Source organism: Syngnathus acus, chromosome 6 (genome assembly GCF_901709675.1).
Source record: "Syngnathus acus chromosome 6, fSynAcu1.2, whole genome shotgun sequence".
In the NCBI taxonomy this organism is placed as follows: Eukaryota; Metazoa; Chordata; class Actinopteri; order Syngnathiformes; family Syngnathidae; genus Syngnathus; species Syngnathus acus.
Genome location: NC_051092.1, coordinates 1,683,103 through 1,699,793, shown reverse-complemented (window position 1 = coordinate 1,699,793; position 16,691 = coordinate 1,683,103). Strand labels below are relative to the sequence as shown.

General features: G+C 43.7%; 1 protein-coding gene across 6 annotated transcripts in view; it reads right to left on the bottom strand.

Moving 5' to 3' along the window:
- The window catches only part of tln2b (talin 2b), a 53,952-nt gene that overhangs the window by 13,789 nt on the left and 23,472 nt on the right, over positions 1 to 16,691 (bottom strand). For 4 of the 6 annotated variants that reach the window (XM_037254491.1, XM_037254492.1, XM_037254490.1 and 1 more), the window contains 30 exons: positions 14,877 to 15,004; positions 14,577 to 14,640; positions 14,315 to 14,419; positions 12,108 to 12,263; positions 11,023 to 11,124; positions 10,875 to 10,951; positions 9,931 to 10,114; positions 9,612 to 9,725; positions 9,221 to 9,329; positions 8,691 to 8,899; positions 8,502 to 8,600; positions 8,021 to 8,188; positions 7,648 to 7,942; positions 6,904 to 7,070; positions 6,316 to 6,444; positions 5,523 to 5,636; positions 5,333 to 5,446; positions 5,118 to 5,252; positions 4,913 to 5,041; positions 4,732 to 4,834; positions 3,627 to 3,835; positions 3,255 to 3,374; positions 2,985 to 3,182; positions 2,460 to 2,599; positions 1,809 to 1,902; positions 1,443 to 1,532; positions 1,247 to 1,369; positions 523 to 666; positions 262 to 447; positions 33 to 173 (listed from right to left, as the gene is read on the bottom strand). In XM_037254491.1, the coding sequence (XP_037110386.1) occupies positions 33 to 173; positions 262 to 447; positions 523 to 666; positions 1,247 to 1,369; positions 1,443 to 1,532; positions 1,809 to 1,902; positions 2,460 to 2,599; positions 2,985 to 3,182; positions 3,255 to 3,374; positions 3,627 to 3,835; positions 4,732 to 4,834; positions 4,913 to 5,041; positions 5,118 to 5,252; positions 5,333 to 5,446; positions 5,523 to 5,636; positions 6,316 to 6,444; positions 6,904 to 7,070; positions 7,648 to 7,942; positions 8,021 to 8,188; positions 8,502 to 8,600; positions 8,691 to 8,899; positions 9,221 to 9,329; positions 9,612 to 9,725; positions 9,931 to 10,114; positions 10,875 to 10,951; positions 11,023 to 11,124; positions 12,108 to 12,263; positions 14,315 to 14,419; positions 14,577 to 14,640; positions 14,877 to 15,004 (4,146 nt within the window). The remainder of the gene's footprint in view (positions 1 to 32; positions 174 to 261; positions 448 to 522; positions 667 to 1,246; positions 1,370 to 1,442; positions 1,533 to 1,808; positions 1,903 to 2,459; positions 2,600 to 2,984; positions 3,183 to 3,254; positions 3,375 to 3,626; positions 3,836 to 4,731; positions 4,835 to 4,912; positions 5,042 to 5,117; positions 5,253 to 5,332; positions 5,447 to 5,522; positions 5,637 to 6,315; positions 6,445 to 6,903; positions 7,071 to 7,647; positions 7,943 to 8,020; positions 8,189 to 8,501; positions 8,601 to 8,690; positions 8,900 to 9,220; positions 9,330 to 9,611; positions 9,726 to 9,930; positions 10,115 to 10,874; positions 10,952 to 11,022; positions 11,125 to 12,107; positions 12,264 to 14,314; positions 14,420 to 14,576; positions 14,641 to 14,876; positions 15,005 to 16,691) is intronic. The other 2 variants (XM_037254493.1, XM_037254494.1) reach the window with 1 other exon arrangement.

Below are 16,691 nucleotides of genomic sequence, written 5' to 3'. Positions count from 1 at the left end.
GAAGAGAAATGAGCCTTTCAATGAATGCTTACCTCGTTGCTGATTTGAGCTGGGATGCTGGCAAAATCGGGATTGTTGGCAAAGGTGGATAAGTTTTCCACAGCCTCGAGGAGCGGAGTGGCAGCCACTCGACATTTCTTTCTGTTGTCTTCGGAAAAATCTCCATCCGAAGCCTAAAAGGTTTTTCACAGGTAACTTGTATGGATGGACTTGAACACCTGACGTGATGAAAAGAATTTGGTAGCAAAATTTACACTCAACGTTTTGATCAGTTGGGGAGTTGACCTTGATGGTCTTGACCAGGTTGGCGGTGGTGTTGGCCACCTCTTTGGCCGACTGCACAAACTGTCTCCGAGCAACGGGATTGGAGGTCTTTGAGGAAGCCAGGCGGCAGGCGTTGCACAAAGCCGACGTGTGCTTAGCTACTATCGTTGCCGCTGACAAAACCTAAGAGACAAAAGGACACCAAATCAGGGCTGGTCCAACCTTTGTCCTCATCGGCCATATGAAGTGTCCTCCTACCTGTGAGGGACTACTAGTTGGGTCCACTAAGCTCTGACAAGCCATCTGTATGGCTTGGTGGGCTCGTGCAAACTGGATGGGGTCTACCAGACCCTCATAGCCTGACTGACTATTGGGATCAGACACACCCACAAGATAAGAGGCCTGGAACACAAAGACGTACATACGTACTGTAGATACACCGGAAAAGTAAGATGTCATTTCTTAAATTCAACCTAAATTTGCTTATTTTGCTGTCTTGAGTTGTTTTGACTTAAAATACATTTGAAATAAAATAAAAATGATAATGTTATTAATGATATAAATAAGTAAATCAAATTTGTCTGGCAAAATCATTATGCTTGTTTCAATTTACTTATTACTTGATTATCTTATTTGATCTTAGAGTCTTGTCTTTGAGTATTAAAAGCTAAGTACTAAGAGGCTTTTTTTTTTTTAAAGATTTTAATTATATTACTTGTTTTAAGTTTAAAAATACTATTACTACTACTAATTTCAAGACTGATATAAGTATGGGCCGAGTATTATTTTCTTATTTTTAAAAATCTTGTCAAGTAAAACTTTCTTGTTCAGTTGGCAGATAAGTTTACTTATTTTAAATATTTTTCTCAGTAACATGTTTTTTTTCCAGCGGAATTTTTGCAGTGTAGAGCAAAATATCAGTCTGTGAGACTATTTCATTTGCATTAAGTTTTTCCAATTTGGTTATTAAAAGAAATCTCACCTGTCCCGCAGCCTCCGTCAGCCCACAGAGGGCCTTGGACGCCACGCCGACACACTCCCCAAAAGCCACCACGTCACACGTCTTACAATGCTGGGAAATGCCTGCCATCGACTCCCCGAGAACCTAAGTTTGAAAATATTTGGTCGTCATTGGTCTTATTCAAACAGTAAACAACAAAACTATCCTTTAAATCTACCTTTGAATTTTCCATGACGCTCTCAATGCAGTCAAAGTAGGACAATTCGTTGATGGGCTCACTGGGATTATCCAGCAGTCCTCTGACAGCCTACAAATAGTTACAACAGAAACTATGAGCCCTTAGGTTCTGAATTAAAAAAAAAAAAACATTGTAAAATGATCTTATTGCCATAAAAGACTTTGGTATTCAACACTTTTTAATGTGTAATTTTATTATCATTCCACTTGGGTAATCCAATTTAGTTTACTGCTCACTTAAATATCCGTCCACAATAAACGATTCTATCGATGTATCCGCTTGGAAGTCATACAAGCGATTGATTCGAACTCGGCATACGGTGTGATGGTATGGAAGGACGGCTACCTCCAACTCCCTCAAGGCATTGTCGCACTCTCTTTGTCCTGCCGCCTGCTGTGTGCAGAGCGTGATCAGCTGGTTGATACTCTCGGTCACCGCACTGAAACACACACACACACACAACCTTTTCATTGGAGTCACTTCAGCTGCCCTATCTGTGCTATTCCCCGCCCGCCGTAGCCTAACAACATTGCACAATAACGCACGGGCATGTGCAGGAGGAGTGAGCAAATTGTCTGGAGTTTGTGGTTCAGCCTTGCTGAGCTCAGACAGCTTCCAGCCAAGGCTTCCATCTTCCTAATTAGACAGAGAAAAGTCAGTCAAGCCCAAAGCCCGTCGGGAGCGGCTGCCTGGCTCCTCTCCACAAGGAGGAAGACGACTCCCTGAAGCAACGCTGAATGGACAAGGCCATATTTATTTAAAATAAAAAAAAATAAAAAATCCTGATCCAAGTTTAAATTGCATTTGGGAATGTTAGAATGGAGGATACACCTGTAGAACATCATCAAATACAATATTCACGGGTTGTACCAAAAAAAAGATTGACCCTGTTCATTCAGCCCATTTTTTTTATTTTTTATTATTTGCAGCGGAGTAGAATTGACCTCCCCATTATATTGGATTAAATTAAATTAAACGAAACACGTTGTAGCTCACCGTGCTGCGACTGCAAGAAGATTCTTGGCGTTGGCTGCGCTCGGGTCTACAGAAAGCGACTTGGCAGCCAGCAGAAGCTTACTGGATGCCATTGAGATGTTCTTCAGATTACCAATAACTTGGATCTGATCGTCCCTGCTCTGAAAAGAAAACAAACATGTGGCTTCTAAACCCGAATACAAATTCTCGACGTGGTACATAGCGACTAACAATGAATTTTGCAGATGATGTATTTTGCCCCGCCCACCACCACCTGTTTTCTATCCGAGGCTTACGAAGGTTTGCGTATCATGCTACATTGGTTCCGATCCCTGAAGATATTCCCACACTAATGAAGAAAATAACCAGAACATGAACATCACAAGATCTCATTACAGCTGGCTCTTGGGCAAAGCAATGTGCCTAAGTGAATTGGATTTATTTAATCATAAAACAAATTGAACAGTAGGTAATAAAGTGACCCAAAAAAACCCCGACAACTCGAGATGGCGGTTTTTGGAATCCTCACAAGACTGTACAACCTACTTGGGTGTGCCCTGCCATCTCGACACCGGCATCCAGGAATTCATCAAAGTCTTGGCTGAACTTTCCGGAGGCGGCGGCCAACTGGTTGCTGGTTCCACGAGAGGAGTGAACGACCTCGCCAGCCGAGTGGTTGAGCTCAGCCGCTGTGTGGTTCAGATCAGTCTGAGCTTCCTGGAAGGTCTTACTACAAGGAGGAAGCTTCAAAGACACGTTGACACGTGATTGGATCAACTAAGTCAATAAATGTAAAGAAATGAAAAATGGACTCACAATATCCACCAGCAGCTTCTTGCTGGCTTCTCCGATGCTCCTCAACGCCATGTCAACATCCTTCTGGCCCGGAAGGCAATTCACGCAATTATTCAGCGAGTGCGAAACAGCTTTGGCCACCTGAAACGAGCAACGAAAGTCATTCCAACAATGCGCCGCATCCATAATGCAAGGCCTGTGAAGCATCTCAAATGCAAATCAGGATCACAGTGCAAAGTCATCTGTGCCGTTAATTTATGGCGCTGTCGCAGACACGTGCCAGACGATATGTTCATTCCCCGCAAGGAAATGTTTTTACTCCGGTACTCCCGGGAGAGAAACGCAAAGCAGCTTCAATTGTCGAAGATTGCGACAAACACACGATGATGCTACCTGTGCAAGTCGCTGCTGACTTTCAGCATCTCCGGGATGCACCAGGGCCTGGTGGGCCTCGTGAATCAGCATAGACGATCCCTCCATGACACATTGGGCGGAGTCCAACATTGCAGCGGCGGCCTGTGGCTCTTTAGTGCTGGCTGCGACACCTCTGGCTGCTTGTGCCAATGTCCTCAAAGCCTGCGCTGTTTCTCTGGCAGCCACACCTGTAAACAAAACACACGCGCGAGGGAATTGAGGCAAGCAGGAAATTTCAATATTGTGCTATGGTGACACCTGCGAGGAAAAGAGACACACCCGGCGCGGCTGGCACCGTGGCTAATAGATAAAAATAAAATACAGGCTCCCCCCAGGAGACCGTTAGTCATCCGTGCAGGCATGTGGAGGGCATGCACATCATTTATCCACATTATGAGTTGTCTTCACCGAAGCTGGATCAGCCCGTCGACTCAATTTGGAGTACGACTCAGAATGATCTTTGTTTGCTTTTTACTCTCAAACTGGAATATTTCATTCGTAGAGATCAGGCATATTTGAATATTTAAAAAAATCTGTGTCATGACAACAAATCACATTCATTTACTTTTTTTTTATTTTATTTTTTATCAAAAATAGTCTGCATATCAGGGTGTTATCAAGGCCACCCAAAAAAAAAAAACATTATAAAACACCATTTTTGTCCAAATAAATCAGGTGTTATCAACACTTTTAAAAATATTATACATATTAAAAGAATAGCAAAAAAACAGCACCAATTTACTTGAAGCAGCCAAGAGGAGCCATTTGCTGATTGCAAGTTAAATCTGGTGAAAATAAGATTAATGACTAGCCAGCAGCCCTCTAGGCCACGGCATGATGAGCTGCCTGTGAGCGTTCATTGTTATAGGAACGACATTCTCCGAGACCTCATGCCTCCTCTGAGAACCCCTTTGGGCCTGGGAAAAAAAAAAAAAAGGGCAAAGCAGTCTTCACATAATTCCGCTCTAGTAAAAAAAGCTGAAGTGGTATTATAGTTTAGAGACAAAAAGCAAAGTCAGGAATTGTTCCACTAAATAATGTGGAAGCAATCGTTGACATTTGCCAAATGAAGCAGCTCTCTTACCTGTGTAATGTTCATTGCCTTGAGCGGCGCAAGTCAGCAGTTGCGCCATGGAGGAGCCCACAGCCTTCGACGTGCTTCCCAAATCCTGAGCACACTTCTCCAACTGTGTGAACAGCGTACGGGAATAATCCCAATTAAACCGGAACCGCATTCGTCTTCAGCGGGCAGACGACGGGCTCACCGATTCCCCGGGGAGAGGTTTGAGTTGGCCGTCAATAACGGACATCTTTGCATCCTGCAGCTCACATTTGAGCGTTTGAACCGTTTTGAGGGCCGAGTCGATCTCCAGCGGACCGCAGGCTTCGTGGGCCTTGAAATAAATCGCCGATGTTAGGCGGTTTGATTTTTTTTTTTTTTTTTTTGAAACAAGTATCAGGGATGGATACCTTCTGGGTGGCTGTTCGGAGCTCCGCCAAGCAGGTTGCCAGGTTCTTAGCACACTGACCCAGTTGCATAGCCGCAGCTTGGTCGGCCACCGTCGGAACGGCCGACTTGACAGACACCACCATTTTACTTCCGGGCTGAAGGAGAGCAAGATATCAATCACACACTATTTGAAGGTTATTTTTTTTTGACTGCAGTAAGGGCAGAAATGTCGGACCTGTAAGAAACTCTGGCTGGCCATGATGAGGGCAAGCTGGGCTCCGAGTTCTTCGGGTTGGGCTTGGCTGCTTCTCATACCTTGGACCAAGTGAGGAATGCTATCTGCTACGGCCTACATTTTATAAAAAAAAGAGTACAGGGATTTTAACATACCAAAAAACAAAATGGGGTGTGTGTGATAATCATACCTTGCAGCTGTGTACAAGCTGTTGGTGCGAGACAGTATTTTTGTTGGAAGCGGCGGCATTTTGCGCAGCTGCAATTGTTTGAGTAGCAGCAGCCGCCGCCTGCTTAGCAGCGATCTGCACAAGTGACACAAAGATTACTTGGCTTAACAGAGAATGAATGTTAACAGAAAAAAAAAATCTGCACGGTAAAAAAGGGGTTTCGCTCCGTGCTGCTATGTAAGCCAGAGCTATCTAACTAAGCAACGTATTCTCACAAGAATTTAGTCGGAAATCTCCCGGACATGACCGAGATCTCTTTTCTCCAAATACCGGTGGTTAGATTTCCATCTGAAATCTAGCGGAATACTCACGAGAGCAGAAAGACCAGCAAATGGAACTGAAATGTTTATGGCTGTCAGATTCTTTTCTCCGTCAAGTGTTTTTTTTTTTTTCTTCGCGAGATAATGAGCAGAGCTTTTATGCGGCAGTTTCTTTCGACTAAATCTACCATATCGACTCCTTAGTTCACCTTAATTAGTTGTCAACACCTTTTAAGCGATGACAAGAATATGACTGAGGTGATTTTAAGGCAAGCAGGCTTAATTGACTTACTCCATAACATTTGCACGCACATAACATGTGACAAACATATGTGTCTGACTCACAACGACCGGTGACCGTTAGCGCTATTGTTGTCATGTCTTAATGTGTAAACTCAGGTTTATATCATTCAGACCACTAATGAGAAGTCATAAAATATCATCTGAGGTGTAAATTTGATGTTGGGAAATATGAGATTGTGTGTTTGCCTCACCTCCAGCCTGCTGACGAGCTTTTTCTTGATTGCATTTTGAGCGGCGGCATTAGTGGCGACACGCAAACCCTCCGCTGCCTCTCTGAGCCTCTGCTGCTGGTCTTCATTCTCCGGATAAGCCGCCGCCCCCTGAGGGTGCAAATACACAAGCTTAGCTTAGCAATAGATGCTAAAACATTAGGTTGATTTTTGATAACAGCGGTGGTAATGATTAAAATTGACCCACAAGCAGCATTTCACCTGCTGGGGTGTCTGAATCCGATAATATCCCGGGGTTGGAAGCTTATTAAGAGCTGTGGCTCGGGCACGCTTTTCAATGGGATGTGAAATTATGAGTGTGTACAGCTATGCCAAAAATGTGCGCAGTAAATTAATGAAGGCGATACGGTAACTTGATTTAGCTCATATTTAACACCGCATTCAATATGGCGTTCCAGGGCATTACATCATTAAAGAGAAAGAAGAAGAATAGCAACTGTGCTTTAATTAGGTGGCCATTTCCAAATGAGAAAAATGTAAATGTGATGAAAATCTAATCGTTAATCAATATTTTTGTAAGGGGGTAAAAAAAAAAAAAAAAAATTGGACCTTAGCCGCCTCCACCATTCTCGCTGTGGCATCAGCTAGCAGTTTAGCGGCGGCTAATAGCTTCTTGGAGTTGTCGACATCCACTTCTGCCTCCGCGTCGGATCGCATGGCGTTGACCAAGTCGGAGGTGGCTTGCGCTAGAACCCGGGCCTGACGCACCATCTCGCCTATTAGCAAAAAAAAAAAAAGTCGTACTTGTGCCAAGTCACTGTAGGATATTTTAAATGGTGTCAGTTTCTGTTCCATAAAGACTGCGCCAAGAGTTCAGTTTTATGATGATGCCATTAAACTGCACGTGAAACTGATGTCGTGGCCAAAGAGTGCATGCAGCATCTCCCCCCCCCCCCACACACACACACGCTATAAAAAGCTACGTTTCCCAAACACCCACTTGCAGTCGGAAATCACTCAGGCCCGCTCCTCGGAGAGACGAGACACTAAGATGATTTATAACCTACATGTACAGCCTTGGAGGATATAGATTGCTTGCTGGCTATGAATCACTGTTGATTTGTTGTTGAAAAGGTCTTTTTGGAAAAGAAAAAAAAGCTTTGTTCTTCAAGGTTAAAAGTCTGCCTTTATTCCGAGCACGTTTTTTTTTTTTTTAAATGCAAAATTTTTTACTGAACCCCAGAAAATCAGTGGCTCGGACATAATTATGTGTCGACTCCGCAACATCTGTTCCAGTTTGGCCTTAATCCTAATTTATACAAATGAACCCCATGACCGCGTTTGCATACGTACCAGCATCACCCATGGAAGTGAAAATATTCTCGGTGACATTCATGATGGTGTCAGTGGCTTGGTCGTAGCGTCCGATGGGCTCGCCGCAGCTGGCGTAGTGGCGGACGTGCTGCAGGAGGTCGCCGAGAGCCTGGCTGACCACGCCGGCCGCCGCGCCCACCTGCTTCAAGAGCTCGCCGTTGTCGCTGGCCGCGCGGCAAGCTTTCACGCACGTGTCCACGGAGCGGTCCACCAGCTTCCCGGCCTCCACGAGTTGTTCCTGACACACCGGGGAACTGATTGTCGGACTCACCACCTGCCAAAACATGTCGCTTTTCAATCGCCATCTTAGAGAAGATGTCCTCTACCCTACCAATAACTTCCCCATCATTACCTTGGTGCAGGCTACCAGCTGCGAGGTGGACAGGGCACACTGAGTGGCGGCGGCGATCACGCGGTTTTGCAATATGGTGTCCTCGGCCACCTGGGCCACATTCTTGGCCTTTAGGACCAACATAGCAGCTGCATTGGCCACTGCCTTGGCCAAGTTCATCAAGGTGTCCTACAATGCAAATACCCATGTCCTTAATTCAATCAAAGTGTGGAAAAACTATTTGAAGCCAATATTTATCTTACTTACAAATAACAGATAACACCGTACTACAAGAGAAAACAAATTCCCCCCCTAATTCACCATATTATGGACAATAATATTGTTTTGAAACATCTGAGTTACGGCTGAAAACTTCCCATGACTCAAAACTACATGACGCAATAGCCCAAGAATAAAGCGTGCTCTAATGGCATAACCATGCGTTGACATCTTCCTGTTTAGCCAGCATCGTCATGGCAACAAGGAGTGGGTGGGGTCCGACCTGGAATTTCTCATCAGTCTCGCCTTCCCCCATGTGACGGAGCAGGTCCCCGCTGGCTTGTCCGATACTTCCTGCCGCAGTCAGCACGGTCTGCCTGGACTGTACAGTGGAGAGATGACATCATCACATTGGCCGATGCTTCCAGTTGGGACGGAGCACAATTTTCAAGTCACTATAATATGGGCTCACCTCAGCGGCCGCAGGCTCGACAGCTCGGAGCAGATCTGACACGGCTCCTGCTAGCATCCTGGCGGCGCCCATGAGTTTGTGCCCACTGCCCATCTCGTCGTCCATTAAGGCGGCGAGCAGCTTGACGCCCTTGGACATTTCGGTCAGGTTGGAGGAAATGGTGGTGATGGCGCAACCCACCGCTGTGTAGTCAGTTTCCGTGGGTTCACCTGTGGAGGCAAACGCGCCGTCACTGTCAAGGGAGGAAGTGTCATATGTTGCTCCACTTATCAGAGCTACAATTGGTGATGTTTGTATTGCGATAAATACATTGAGGGAGCCTGCGAAGGAGCAAATCTGCGATTTGGACTGGCGGAGGAAGTGTCACCAAACAGATGGTGAGGTAAGATTAAAGCTCAGCAAAAGAAAATGGCTGGTAGGAACTTGGCCAAAAAACATGAGAAGCACAATCTGATCTTGAGAGCAACAAAATGGAATGTATCTATAAAGTGCACCTAACTCCTGCATTTTCCATTTTTCTGGACTTTTACCTGCAGTGAGATTGACCACAGATGCCGTCCCAGCGGTGATGGCATCAACCTGAGAGTGGATTTCATGTTTGGATTCATCCACTTTATTCTGAACCCAAACCCTGGATGCCTTTTAGTGGAGAGAGAGAAAAGAAAGGGAGCTTTAGATACATTAGGAGACCCCGATCCCGTCGAAATGTTACTGAACAATTGAGGATAACATCAGAATGCGTGAGGAGGAAATGTACTCAATGAACCCTTCATTATGTTCAATTGAACATCTCATAAAAGGCTGGTATCAGCAATTTTTCTTTTTTACAAAATAGGATATTATTCTTTTGTGCTCTTGTATGGGATTTTATGACGTTGCACAGGTGGACGTTCTTTTGTGGAGTGTGAGAAGAGGACGCACCAGGTCATGGCCGAGAGGAGGCAGATTATCCACGTGTCCCAGGTCAGACTGGGCCTGCTGCACGGCGTTCATGCTGCTGTTGATTGTCCCCATCAGGGCTTGCTGGGCCAGATTCTGACAAGAATAAAAGACGGCCTTTGTGAGGAAAGCACGGCAACATCAAAAAATGAACACAAAACAATCGCTTTTGTGCCTAGTTTTTTTTTTTTTATGTGGACAAAAGGAGGATTTATTTTTTTTTCTTTCAAATGCGCGCTGGAGGTGAAGATTCTAGATGTGGAGGTCCTGGTCACATTTATCTAAATTATGATGTACTCACTAGCGGTGGCATGTGTCCTCTGTGCATCTGTCCGGTGGTGATTTGTTGCTGGGCAGAGGGCATGGAGCCCACGTTGAACATGTCCGGGTTTCCGGCAGACCCAGAACGGATGATACCCGGAAGGGCCACCGAGCCGTGCTCCACCCGACCCACCCGGTTGAACTGTTGTTGTAAAATGGTGGACCTTGCGAGAGAGGAGAAATGACGACTCGTGCTTGCTGTGTGCGGTCATTGTTTAGGTAAACGGGGGAATGTCACATAACGGCGTCTTGGAAGAGAGTAACAACTCAAAGAGCGTCTTGTAAACACTTCAGCTGTAATTAAAACAATGCTGTTGCCATGGCGAGTAAGCGTATTCAGACAAAATATTATACCCCCAACAAATGAACAACGTTTTCCTCCTTGACACAAAATATCACTGTCGTATTAATGATGTTTTTTTTTTAGAGGGACAGAGAGAGAGCGAAACAACAATTTGTTTGGTACTGAGCACATTGAGTCAACTGGCCCAAAAGCAGCAGGGGCATGATGCCCAATTCTACCGGAGAGCCCGGTGGATTTCTGGTGAATACAAATTTCCCAGTGTGTGTGTGTGTGTGTGTGTGTTTGTGTGATAGGAAGCAAAACAAGCATTGCATTAGTTTCCATCAGTCGCTAAGTCACCAGGGAAAACTGAGGAACGGCAACCAGCTGGGAAATGAAAACGACTTCATAAATCTATTCCCAACAAGTGATGTCTTAACGCTGACGTTTATCTGGCGAAGAAAAATAATAACATAGCAGTTGCGCAATTCATTTGCTCGGAATGTTGGGATGACCAATCATAAAAGTATTCATACAGTCAACCTCTTAGGCTGCCTGTGGCCATATTTACTTCCATTTTCAAAGACTGTCCAAATACTTTTGTGACATGAAGATAACAAACATCAATGAACGCATCTTACTTCTTGGGGGAAACCGATTCTTCTAACATGGTGGACTCCTCCTCCCCCTCGAGACCAAAGCGATCTTTACTCTGCTTCTGCGAGGAGGCCACAGAAAGTCAAAAACAGAACATAAAAACATGAAAAGAGCATTGTATGTTAGGCTTGCCTTTTTCAGAATGATGTCGATATATCCGGCAATGAGCTGAGATATTTGTTCCCCCTCTGTAGTCTGGACAGAGTAGTAACTCTCCTGGTACTCACCGAAATCCTTCAGGCAAAACAAAGATTCAAGGCCAGTCAAATGCTATTCGGAGGATTTTAATGTCTACCAAACACTGCTGGCACATTCTATATATAATGGCAGCTTGCGGATAAATAATAGATACATAAAAGCCTTCATTGGTACTGCTCTATACCAAAGGAAAATCCAGTGGCCTTTCATGTATGTAATACAGAGGACAGAGTAACAGGAATAACGAAATTCCACACGCCCACTGAGATGTTGAGAAAAAGGAAATAATAGAGGAAATAATAGTATTATTAAAAAAAGATAAACAAGGAATGTGTGTTTTCCATGAAATATGTGGGGGTGTAGTGTGGGGGAAAAAAACCCCTCAAAATAATTAAAAAAAAAGAAAAAAAAAGAAACCCAACCCCCAAATTCCTAAATAAAAACAACAAAAAAATTGTAGAATCATGAGTGAGTAGCTGATTGAAAAAAAATATATAAAAACTGCTACCTACAATGATCCTCAGCTAAAAACATGCATATATGCCTGTAAAAAATAAATAAATAAATAAAAAGCCACAAATTCTTTTGCTGGCTGCTAAAAAAAATCGCATTTTTTTAAATAAATAATACATCTAAAGTCTGCTCGATTCTCCCAAGGCATCTATTGTTCTTTTCAATGAAATAGTCATCTATTCGCTATTGGTCTCAACAACTTTAAGAATGCTCTTTGTGCTGCACGCTGAAAACTACCGTAATTTTCGGACTATAAGTCGCACCGGAGTATAAGTCGCACCAGCCATAAAATGCCCAAAAAAGTGAAAAAAACCATATATATGTATATAAATCGCTCCTGAGTATAAGTCGCACCCCCACCCAAACTATGAAAAAAAAACGCGACTTATAGTCCGAAAATTACGGTAGATTGAATTTGAGATATGGACGCATCTCACTCAATCCAAACACGGAATTCAGATTAGGTGCACGGGATTAGAAAGCAGGAAAATGGAGTCAAACAGTACCAGGGTGAAGCTCTTTGGCGAGGCGGCCCATCTTTTGACGGTAGTCAGGGGCCACTCCTGCACCACATCTTTTGTCTTTTCCTCCACTCGCATCACTGACTCTTTGGTTATCCCCAGCAGGCGGGGGACCAACTTATTTTTACCCTTCATCTTTTCCTGCCCAGATAGAAAAAAAAAAAAAAAAAACATCTGATCATATTCATGCCGGTGCTAAACACCTCCACGAGATGATTCATTTGCGACACGGATGCGGTGTGAGCACCCGACGGAGCCGAGGGGCGTCTGTGAACTGACCCAGCAGATTTCAGCCTTATTTAACTGCTGCTTTATCGAGCAGGGTCTCCACAGGCTTTAGTCACTGTCAGCGCTGCTCCGGCCTTGTGCTTCAAGCAGCACTCCACTGAGTCTCTGCCCACTGGAAATCCATTAGATTGTAGCTCACTTGGCGGCGGCAACAAACGCTCATTCGAGGACTCCACATTTGGGAGTGGAAGAGCCAAAAATGGGATACGTTTTTTTTTTTTTTTTTCCCCCAAGAACTTCAGAAACCAAAATGCAATAATTTAGCATAAAAAAAAATCACCTCAAATTAAATTGGTAATTTTTTTTTTTTTAAAATGATAAATAATGAACGGCATGTGAAAACGACACTGTTGTTGCAGACACTCAATTTGAATGTGATTCAAATAAAGCTCCGAGGTGTTAAACGCGTTAGACGAGCGTTAATGAAAATCACTGTCAAATGCTCAATCTGGCTCGGGCACAAGTGAAACTTGCAGCTGCTGGCATAGCGTTCGGCCAGCTACTTTTGTCAAATTGGATGTCGCACAGGTATTATGGTTTGAATTTTTTGGCCATTGTTACCAATAAGTAGAATTTATTCATTTGTTTATCGTATCAAATTTCCATGCGAGTATTTAGGAAGCCCTTTCATTAAAAAATAACAGCAGTAAACTTCACAAGAAAATACAAATAGCACACCAAATTGACAGAACCATGCTGGTGAAAAAACAAAATTGTTCTTGGAAGAAATCATATTTTTCTTTAGATGGATGCAGTTTTAAGAAGGTATTTGATTTTTATGAGGCTTAAAGGAGTTTCGAGAAACGCATAAAAGGCCACTTAGTGGGAACACCTCCAGGTCAACAACTCAAAACAAAATCACGATAACAGCATAAACCACTATCCGAATATCGTTTCGCATTTCCATTCCATGATCGTCAATTTCAATTTCCGACCGACTTGCTTCTTTTCTTAAGTGGGCAGTTTGGCGAGGCAGCCGACCCTTCTGCACTTTATTTTCGTATCTGTGATGTTTACGGCCAACAAAAAGCCCGTGGTGATTAAAGACCGACAGAAGCGAGACAAATGGAAGGTTCCAATCAAATCTCCGCCCTGGTGTCAACAAGCCCAGGTGTGTGCTCGAACGTCCGTTAGCAACAGCGGCAGAGTGCAGGCGCTCTGAATTATTTAGCAGCATTCTGAATCCTCCATCGCTACATTTCCTCATCCAACTCAAAAGGGGGCTTCTACATTCAAGGCCAAAGGTTTCATTTAACATCCTACGTTCCTCAAAGTTCATGTCCGAACAGGGCGAAGGTGTTTTTGATAGCCGCTGGTGCGACTTTCTTCTGGTCACATGCGGTGAAGCAGAACGTAACCCGACTGCAATTATCACGGGCCTATCAGAGGAAAAAAATTCACAGCTCATACTCGAGCTTGTAATTAGTTGTAATAAGCTTGGAGTGTTTCTGATGAGCTTTAACACGTTTTAAAAAGGTCACATGAAAAATCCATTAGAACATTTTCGATAATAAACGTGTCTTGCTAGGGGCAAAAGTGCAAGGATGATAGGTTAGGCTTTCATCCTTGGCTGATTTGGGGTGAGAAGGGGGGGGCATATCATGGACCTGTCAACAATCAATTGCAGGAATATTTCCATAAAACTGTGCGACGTGACCAAAGAGCCACTTATGTCTTGTTCAGGGGTGGAGCTACGGGGTGGCCAGGGGTGGCCATAACCACCCCCTGGCGATCCCATTTTGGTATGCACATTTTTTTTTAATTACTTTTTTTTTCCACATAATTTTTTAATACACATCCTGGCAATTTCCATTTATTTATTTATTTATCTATTTATTTATTTATTTTTACATAACCTTTTAATACACATTCAGACAAAATGCGTCTATGGGCTTGGAGCTTACCTTCACCAGGAAAAAGGACACTCCATATGTCTGCAATGATCTGGCCAGTTTGACATATTTCACTTTGGCTTCGATCTCGGGCGTCTCACCACAGTTTTTATGATCCTGCACGCGGAAGAAAATCCAAAGACATTCCATCTAATTCCTAACCACTATTTGTTGTTTCCAATACACACATATTCAAATATATAGTACATCAATTAACACCTTTTATTGTTCGTAATATTCCCTACATCGCAACGAAAGAATGTCGTGTACATACTTGGAAAATTTTCTTCTCCGAGCCTCTTTGCTTGATGTATTCTTTCGGCAGGAATTCCTTCAGGCTAAGGAGAGAAATGACATTTTTACATGCTTGCTGTTGTTGAGCGACAGGCATTTGCCTCTCACTTGAGGTCATTCTTGAGAGAACGCCGATATCAGCCAGCGGGGGGAAAATAACATACGTAAGGGAAAACACTATCGTACATGCACAGCTGGGAAGTGAATATGTGCAAGCATTAACCGTGTAGGGAAGGACTGTAATCATTGGAGCTCATGCATCTGATTACAAAATGCTTACTCCAGGAATCCAGGCTTGTGTTTGTGCTCCACGTGGGGTCCAAACTGGATCTGAGCCTGAAACCCTGCAAACTCACAGGCTTTATCAAAGGAGACAGGGTGGGATCCATTCAATATGTCATCCCTGGCCTGGAGGAGAAACGAGGAAAAGGAGGAAAAATTTCAAGCGGGAAGAGGCACAAGATTTGATTGCAATTGTGCAACGTGCACTCGAGTGTGTACCGAATGCCCCCCGTGACACAAAAGGCGGATCATTGTGTAACCGATCGTCTCATCCGCTTATCGGAACACACGGCTACACGACGTACGCCAAAAAAAAAAAAAACACACACATCAGTCTTTCATCATCCTCCCTTCGCTATTAAGGAACCCGAATCCATTTTCCAACCGTGTTTTTCCATTAGGCAAAAAGGTGCATTTGGCAATTCCGTTGTCTATTTAGCCAGGCTGTCAACATGAAAATAAAGGCGGTGAGAAAGGGTGAAGCTTTTGTTGACATCCTTGAAAGGGTTTTGTGTTGTTCTCTCTCCAGAGGCAAGCCAGCTTTTCTCTCTTGCTTTCTAGTTTAGTGCTGCAAAATTAATGCTTCAAAAGATGAGAGCCATTGCAGATAGCGAGAAAGGGCCCGTCTGTGTTTTTAGCATCGGCGGACTAACTCCACTCGTTCTTACGTCTCGTTACTTAAGCCAGACAATTAGTTGGCGGCTTACGACTATAATGAGGACAACAATCTCCTGCACTTGTGCTCATGAGTCTTTTCTTCACTTCAGTGCACATTGGAGCACATAAGCTCTCGTCGACTGGGCGGGATGTTCAAAAATTAGCCCTTATTAGCATAATGCTAGCAGACTAACAGCAACGAATGGAAATATTTCAACCCAGATCGGAATTTTCTCTCGGCAGATGTTTGAAGCGATAAACCTCTCTGGTTGTATGGCTTTTGACCCGAGCTTCAGAAAAGGAAGCGTATGGGGCACAAGGCATCACAAACGATGACGCAAAGAGCCTGAGGTCAACCGGCCCACTGTGGCCCGGCCGGCACAGTGGTGTCCAAATATAGAAATGCTGAAACAGGAATACCTCAAGCAACTGACAGCGGTGCTCACTAAGCATACTTGCTCGTACGATACACATTTAAAAGAGTGTAACCTTCTTTTTGTGAGTAAATATGCTATATTTTCTTGTTATATCCTGATATTACTGCCATCCCAGTTCAAAATTTAACTTTGACGTCTATCGCCGTCAATGGCAGTGAACGTGTTAAACAAACTGATTCAGAAATACTCATAAGATTATGATATTAAATATTTAAATTCATTCTCATAGTGAATTTATTTTTATCTAAGCACTCCTTTGGAACAATAAATGATGAACTGTGGAAAAAAAAAAAGAAGACGTTATTCTTAGCTGACAGATTCCAGCAGTAATTCCTCATCCAGCCGAGCTTTTCTAATAAAAGATCTCATCACTAAAGGTTTGCTGTGGGAATTGGCTAAAATTAGGCAATGGAGTGGAAGCTGGAGTAGTTCTCTTAGGTGAACTTATTGCCGTGGTGGTTTATTCTCTTCTCAAGATAAATATATGACCAAGAGGGAGTGGTGAGGGATGACGCAGACACTGGCAGTGTGTCCAGTGTGTGTCGACATTGGACAGAACATATTGAGAAACATCTTAGCTAATCGTTGACTCACCACAAAAACAACATCTGCATAATCAAGGGTTCTAGAAAATAACACAAATTAGGAATCTTGACGTCAAGGGGAGAAGACAGTGGCAGTGATGACTTGGAAATTGTGGAGGCGGGCGGGGGGGAAAG